The sequence below is a fragment of the Sinohyriopsis cumingii genome, chromosome 14 (genome assembly GCF_028554795.1).
Source record: "Sinohyriopsis cumingii isolate HCF-2022 chromosome 14, ASM2855479v2, whole genome shotgun sequence".
NCBI lineage: Eukaryota > Metazoa > Mollusca > Bivalvia > Unionida > Unionidae > Sinohyriopsis > Sinohyriopsis cumingii.
The window spans coordinates 64,942,139-64,950,839 of record NC_142974.1 but is presented as its reverse complement, the minus strand read 5'-3'; the positions used below and the strand labels follow the sequence as shown (position 1 = coordinate 64,950,839).

The window sequence follows — 8,701 nt, the reverse complement described above, 5'->3', positions numbered from 1 at the left end:
TTGGATCCTCGCATGATCTTGGATATTGTGCTGCCAAGGTATTTGAAACCGTCCACATTCTTCAGCTGCATGTCGCCAGTGGTGATGCAGGGTTGTGTTGGGACAGTGTTTGGGGCGGGCTGGAAGAGGACTTCTGTCTTTCCTAGGCTAATTGTGAGTCCAAATAGGTTGGGGGCTTCAGATAACCTGTCCAATATTGCCTGTAGGTGAGTCTATTTATGGGCCATGAGGGCACATACATCTGCAATGAGTGCTTCAATGATGAGTCTTTCTAACGTCTTTGTTTTTGCAGCTAGGCGACGGAGATCAAACACTGATCCATCCAGGTGATATCTAATGTAGATACCAAGGTCAAGGATGGCATGGAGCAGTACCTGTGTGAAGAAGAGGTTGAAGAGTACCGGAGCGAGTACACATCCCTGTTTGACACCGTTAGTTATGGGTAATTCCTCAGAGGGTTCACCGTCTGAGAGAATCTCTCCAGTCATGTCATCGTGGAAGAGCCGGATGAGATTGGTAAACTTCTGAGTACATCCAAGCTTCTTGAGTACTACCCACAGTGCATCTCTGTTGACTATCGAAAGCCTTTGTCAGGTCCACGAGGACGGCATACAGATTCATGTTCTACTCAAGGCACTTCCCTTGGACTTGTATAACTACGAAGATCATGCCAACGGTGCTGCGGTCTGGGAAAAAACCACACTGAGACTCGTTATCTTCTGACATTGCCGCAATAAGTCTGTTGAGAATGATGCGAGCAAGTATTTTGCAAGCTATGGAGAGCAAGGAGATGCCTCTGTAGCTACTGCAGTCCGCACGTGTGCCTTTATTGTTATAGATTGTCACAATTGATGCGTCGCGGAGGTCGTCTTGCATCTCTTTCGTCCAGATGCTGATTAGCACATTGTGGAATACCTTCAGAGTCTGTCCACTGAGAGCATTGTACACCTCTGCTGGGATACCATCCTTTCCAGGTGCCCTGCCACAGTTCATTCGTTTAATGGCTGTCCATAACTCCTCGATTCGTTGATGGAACATCCATATGGTCGTGCGTTTGCTGTTGGGGTATTTGGTCAAGAACAGATTGGCTGACAGATGAGGACAGGTTTCGGAGCTGACTAAAGTGTTATTTCCATCTGTCCTTAATGCCAGCCTTGTCCTTTATTAGTGTACTGCCATCTCTAGCAAGCAAGGGGGCAGAACCAGACTTTGAAGGGCTGAAAATTGACTTGTAGGCATTGTAGAATTCTTTGGAGATGTCAGTGTCGGTATAGCGTTGCACTTCATCAGCTCTCCTTTCCCACCAATGGTCATGAATCTTGCGGATTTCTCTCTGAGCCTCACCTAGATACCATTTGAAGCGGTCTTTTTTGAGGATAGAGTTTGTGTCATTCTGCCAGTCCATGAATGCTTTGTTCTTTCTGGCAAGCAGATCTTCAATGGCACCGTTGTTCTCGTCGAACCAGTCTTGATGAGTTCGCTTCTTGGGGCCCAGAATCGCCATAGCTGTTTCTCTTATCATTTCCATGAGTTTGTTCCATTTCTCGGACGCATTTCCACGTATAGGTCCGTTGGTGGGCAGCTTGTCATCTAGGCTCTTCTGGAAATTTAGCTGGAAGGATGGCTGGAGTTTGACAATGTTGAAGGATGTGCGCACAAGCTTAGGACGCCTTGGGTAATGTGGGGCAATGCACAGCTTTGGGGTAGTTTGGACAAGTCTGTGGTTTGTCCATCATTCCGTTCCTCGCATGGCCTTGATAATGAGGACTTCCTGGGCATTGCGCTGGCGGACTATTATATAGTCCATTAAGTGCCATTGTCGAGATCTGGGATGTATCCAGGTGTTATTGTGATTGTTCGCCATTTTGAACATTGAGTTTGTGATTAGGAGGTCAAATTCTGCACATTTGCTGAGTAGGAGCAGGCTGTTGTTGTTCATCTTCCCAACACCGTGCTTTCCATGCACACCTTTCCATCGACCATAACTGCAGCCAACATGGGCGCTGAAGTGTCCCAGTAGTATGATCTTGTCATCAGCTGGAACTGACAACAGTTCAGAGCTAAGGTCCATATAGAACTGCTCAGTGTTTTCCGATGGGCTCGAGAGGGTAGGGGCATAGGCGCTGATGATTGTTGTGTGGCGTTTGTGGCTGATAGGTAGTCGCAGTTTCATTAGCCTCTCATTGATATCAACAGGCAGGTCTGGAAGTTGCTTCAGAAGAACTGATTTGTTAGCCAGGTCGACTCCGTGGATCCTGTCCTCGTTTTGGGCTTTTCCTTTCCAGAAGAATGTTTAGCCACTTGCTAGCTCAGTCAGAGAACCCTCCTCTGCGTGCCTGGCTTCACTCAAGGCTGCAATGTCGATATTGTAGTGTGGAAGCTCCTTAGCAACTAGGGCTGTTCTCCTGTGAGGTCTTGCTACGTTTTCTTTTGTGCATGAGAGTACGGATGTTCAATGCTCCAAAACGAAGTATTTTTCTTTGATAGTTTTGTCTGCAGATATGGATGATCTTGCCAGCTGTGGCAAGCTGTCCAGACTTTGAAGGGCAGGCTATTTTTAGGCCTCCTTTTCTAGGCCGACCCTATGCAGGGTGAGCAGCACTGTCCTGAAAAGGTCTGCTCAGTCGCCCTGGATGCTGCCGAACTGTTCTGCTGACCTGGATACAGAGCAGAGCGACCACTTGTCCAAGCGCCACCTACATGCTGGGCTATGACTACAACTCCCAGTAGTCATCTACACCTATTGCGTCACCAGTCGCCATTGCTGTATGACTTTGGTAGGTGCAGGTAAGGAACAATGAGTGTGATGATGAGGATGAATGATAGGTGCACAACATAACCTGTGCGTGAAAGAGATTAAAGTGAAACAGCCTTTGCACATAGACTGCCTCACTCTCTCGGCCTTGGTAATTAGAACTCAGTGGTACAAAGATTCGTCACGGCTGGGGACTACATGGGATGCATTGGATGGCCATGACGTCTTCAGTGCCATGTCATGCCCTGTGCTCTCACAAAGCGTTTGCAGATTCGCCTTTGTGGCCGTTGGATCACTCAGTTGATGTCTTCTTCCCAGTCTGTCGAAGCTGGCTTTGCATGCAAGGATAGGCAAGCTCCTAAGTCACCGAGTGTTTGAGCCCATTGGCTACCCTCAACCTGGTTTAGCCAGCCAGTCAAAGCCATTGCCTGTGGTGTGGCCGCTGCGCATGCTACAGATGCTTGGAGCCATAGGTGAGAGCTGAGTGCTTGGTGGGGACCAAAGGTGGACGAGCTACTCCCAAATATATATATATATATATATATATATATATATATATATATATATATATATATATATATATATATATATATATATATATATATATATATATATATATATATATATATATATATATATATATATATATATATATATATCTATCTTTTTCTACCTTATTTGCATACTTGTACCCACAAACGTTTTCATACATACATACATACATACATACATACATACATACATACATACTAACATACATTATTCATAAGAGACCCAGGTTAAATTCATATTTTGATAGCTTAACTTGCAGGTAGAACTACAAAGAAACGGAGGGATGAACGAATGGATGGAGAGATGGGTAAATATAATTTTGTTTGTAAGTAGGTATATGTCCCTTATAATCGTCACTGAATATAAGATGAAGAAGGAGGATATAGTTAGAAAACTTTATTTCGAGAGGGTGTTACTCAAATATGATTAATACATGCTTGGCCCAACATATTATTAGTGCTAGATAGAAAGATGGATGGATGGAAGAAGAATTTATGGATTGATAGATAGTTACTTATGTACCAGTGAGCAAAATTACTTTTAACATCAATTAAAGAATGATTTAAAAAACAAATAAACAAATACTGACAATTTTGGACATTTCAGATAAGAAAACAAATAAAAAAAAGACTGAATAATTTCATCCATGATTTATATGCATAAATGCATAAATGCATACACAAATGCATATATACACTTATCAACGAGCCATCCAACCATCAATAAATCCATGCAGTTATATATTCAAAAGTACAATTTTAAATACAAACGTAAATCCTTGCATGCATACATACAGCCACCCATCTTTGCATGCATTTATACAGCCATCCATCCTTGCATGCATATATACATCTATCCCTGCATGCATATACACAGCCATCCATCCTTGCATGCATATATACATCTATCCCTGCATGCATATACACAGCCATCCATCCCTGCATGCATATATACATCTATATATCCCTGCATGCATATATATATATTCATCTATCCATCCTTACCTGCATATATACATATATCCATCCTTACATTCATATATACATCTATCCATCCTTACATGTATATATACATCCATCCATCCTTACATACATATATACATCTATCCATCTATTTATCCTTCATTACATATGTCAGTATAGTATCTTTGCCAGGATGGAACTGATGTATAAACAAAGAATCTTTAAATGATCATCAGAGAAATAAATATAAACCAAGAAAACTGACTAGTACTAAAGTTGATGTATTTTAGCACGGGCTATTGTTGGATGATGATGTCTCAGGCTAAAACATATTTCTTTTCGACACTGTCAGTATTGTGAAATAAACTTTCTCTTCTGACCAGCGTACATTACATTAAAATATTCGGTTATGTCTTTAAAATATTTTTATATTCAATGTGAAACATTTCCAACTGTCTTCTGTAGGAAACGTTTGAAGAAAATGTACTGTGTTAGTGTTATTACAGCTTGTGTTGGTTTGAATAATGATATGAAGTTGGGATGATATTTAGGGATAAAAGTGAGTACGTCATTTTTTCCCAAATTATATTTTCATTATTTTATTATTCACAAGTCACAATATTTTAAATCATAAAATAAACATTCAAAATTCATTTTTTTTCTTCAAGTTTTCTTTTCACATTTGTGTGCACAAAAGGACTTGCCACCATGTTTGCAAGGATATATAAAACTTGTGCACAGGGAAGTCCTGTTTCCAACTGATTACACTATAATTAGCAATAATGAAATGTATCTTTTTAAACTCATGTCAGGGTTATTGTCTCAGGTTAAAAATAATTAAAAATAAGCTTTCTAAATTTAACACGAATTATATTTTAATCATTATATCACTCATAAGTTACACTATACTGAGTCATAAAATAAGCATTAAAATAAAATATCGAATATTAAAACTAAGCTGATGCTTTGTTTGTAAATTTATGTGCATAAATATATTTGCATCACCTTCTATATATTTCAAGAGATGTATTATTTGTGTACAAAGTAGTGAAGTTTCCCTGAAATTTTACTTTGACTAGAGATAACAAAATTATCCCTACTGTAACTGAAAGAAATTCCTCTTGGCCTTTGAGGAACACCAGCGGTAATGACCTGTAGAGCAATGCCATTAAGTGATAGTTTATAGATATTATCTTCTCTGTCCACTGCTACACCCATTGGATACTTTAGGTCATTGGACAAGTAGACAAAGTACTGTTTTCCATCTGTCAGACCAAAACAATAAACTGCATTGCCACCACAAAGAGATATGTAGACACGTGACTTGGACGTGTCTAGAGCAGCATATGCATCACATGTCCATTGACAATCAAATTCATGGTAGAGCTTGACATTTCCATTCATAGTGATAACACTCCAGTAACATTTCTTACTAGCTGTATCACCACATGGGCCAGATATAACGATCTCCTCCCTGCTGACTGTGTCAACAGCAAGGCATTTATACTTTGTTGTTAAAGTATGTGTCTCTCTGATACACTGGTCTCTAACGGACAAAAACTGGACGGTTTTCTTAGCATGCATTGTTATAGCAACTTCATTCTCTCCTATCAGACACATGCCTTTAGGATTTCCATATAATGTGTGGCTTGTGATGAAGTTATGCGATGAATCATACAGACAGCATGTCTTGTTATTAGAGTCTGCCAGAACTATGTATCTGTTGGGTAAAAGGACGATACCTAAGTAACATGTTTTTTTTTTCACTTGGACAGTGAATGTCAACAACTCTAGAGAGCTCCACGGTTCGTTTTTGAAGAGGTGCCATAAGACTTGTGCATTTCAAATCCTTAGCCTCCTCTTCACATACTATCTTCACCAAACCTACTGAATCTTTAGAAAGTACCGCTTGCATGTTGCTGTTGAGTTCAAGTCTTATTCTGATGTTATCCATTCTTTCAAACGTCTCTTGAATCTGATCACTGTAATACTGTAGCTGCTTGATCATTTTGCTAGTCACAACAAACTTTTGTGCATCCATCCCAAACTGGCCAACCATCTCCAAAAGTGCATGAGAGTTTCTGATGGCACTTACCAAGGACTGACATTGGTGATTTTGTTCCTGTTTTCTGATCAACCATTCCTTGTAAATTCGATTTCCCTCAAGCTTCACCATCTTCTCAATATCATCCAGCAAAGCATTCAATTTCTTTCTGATGTCTCCAATTTCTAAATAAATAGTGTTAACATGTGACTCCATAATACCTATATTTTCTTCCTTCATTTCCATAAATTCCTTAAGATGATCCTCTAATTTTAGTATTTGTTCTTTTATTTTTTCTTCCGTCATCCCCTTCAACAGAACTGGAAGACACTCTTTCAGTTCGAACACATCCTGACATGCTTTATGACGAAGAAAAGAACACGTCCCGCAACAGGCAGTCTCATGACTCTTACAATAAAACTTGACATCTTCATTATCATGTTCTGGGCACCCAAATCCCTCTCTAAGTCTTATGCGGATTTCAGGATTATTTTCTAATTCTTCTGTGCTAATAATTTGATGGCTTTTAGTCATCTTCATCTTTCGATGATATACGGTACAGTTATCACACATAAACTCTTCACATACGACACAGAATTTCTTAGCAAAGTCTGATGAACTCGAACATACTTCGCAGAACCGTTCCACTTTCGATTTCCCCACCAGTGGAAACGGACTGTTAGGGAATAGAGAAGACCATTCTTCAACCGGTTTATCTTTATTTGATGGCCTGGTTACTGCTCTACAAACAGGACAGATAAATTCCTCAAATGTTCTATCGGTACTACTAACCTTTTTTGTTATATAGACCTGAAGGCAGTGTTCACAAAAAGAGTGTAAGCATGGCAGCTGACGGGGATTGGTGAACCAGTCCAGACAGATCGAGCACCTATGTCTGTCTTTGAAGGAAGAATCAGTGATTGCAGTAGCCATTTCAACAAAGACATCAAAAAATGTGGTTATGAAGAGAGTAAATTTCAACGCAGTATACAATACACTGTTAACAATAATTTGTCTTAGAGTTTCGCCTTAACTGCTTCTGACATGTATTAATCACGTTATAATATTTTTATGTTTGATATGAGCGTGAAGTGTTCGAATCAAGACGAGACTCCTAAATCTTGTACCGGTTTTCTATATCTCTAGCGGCTTAACCGGCAACACGAACAACATAGCATGGGACACACTATACCGACAAGTTGATTTCCGATTTTATTTATATTTATGGTAGCAGGCTTTGACCACTACCCTCTCATCGACGGTTGCAATCACATTATTATCTTTGAAATTAATTGAAATTAAAAACAAAACTCAGGCTGATTATGTAATTAATCTGATAATTCTGCATGCAAAACAATATTTTTATCAATGTAGATTTAATAGTGACAGACTACATTTGGCTCAGTCCAGAATGACTGATGCTTATAACATGAATGAAGAAAACTATAGTGCTTATAAAAACTATAAACGTAAAAGTTTGACAATAGACGGTAGTAGTGCAAATAGTTAATAAAGTCATAAACTGTGTTGTTGGAAACATGTACATGCATGTATTTATGTGTAGATATGCATTCATATATATGTATGGTAAATCATCTTACATGAATGGTATTGAATCAATCCAACTGCTAGAAAGAGATGAAATTAAAGACATTTATGCTTTCTGCTGTCGATACAGAAATTAGTAACTTGTGGAATATGTAATAAACACTGATGTTTCTATTGATAGCTAAGACATATATGGCAATAAATAGATTCCTAGCTCGTAAAACTCAATAGATTTCAATAAATGTAGTATGGTAATTTACATGTTTGAATTTATCATTGCCAGATGCCTTTATATGACATCCTCATTTATTTCAGTTAACAGGCAGGCCTATGTGTATGGAGTTGAATGGGTAACAGGTGTTCTGTTTATAGTACATTGCACTGGGTAACTTTGCTACATGTGTTTTGAAGGGCTAAAAAGCCATATAATCTATGAGGTAAAGGGATAAATACTAACGAAATAATTTTTTAGAATATTAAATGTGACATTTTAAGAAGATCACACCGACTTGTACAGATTGAAAAGCAGACTGGCAGCAGGTCACTTATAAAACAGTGTAATTAAAGACTTGTTTGTTCCATGCATTATATTCTGTTACCAGGACTAAAAAGTAAAATATTAGAATATTTTGACTTTTTAATGCATAGCTTGTAAATTTGATATGTCATTTGGCTTACATAGCTTGATTCATGATGAGTTATTAGTAATACCATTGCAGGAGATATGTTCACTCGGGCCAAAGCCATTCCAAATGATATGTCATCAGTATGAATACATTATAATGTATGGAGAATCAGCCATATACATTTTACCAGTAAGTATCAATACATTTTAATGCA

The 8,701-nt window shown here is 38.7% G+C and overlaps 1 protein-coding gene across 1 annotated transcript; it reads right to left on the bottom strand.

Moving 5' to 3' along the window:
- Nucleotides 1-624: 624 nt before the first annotated feature.
- On the bottom strand, nt 625-993 carry LOC149784021 (uncharacterized). Its single transcript, XM_089932934.1, has one exon. The coding sequence runs from the start codon at nt 991-993 to the stop codon at nt 625-627; it is 369 nt and encodes a 122-aa protein (XP_089789060.1).
- Between the last annotated feature and the right edge of the window lie 7,708 nt (nt 994-8,701).

Coding starts and splice junctions, on each gene's coding strand:
- LOC149784021 (XM_089932934.1), bottom strand. CDS start 993: ATGAACTGTGGCAGGGCACCTGGAAAGGATGGTATCCCAGCAGAGGTG.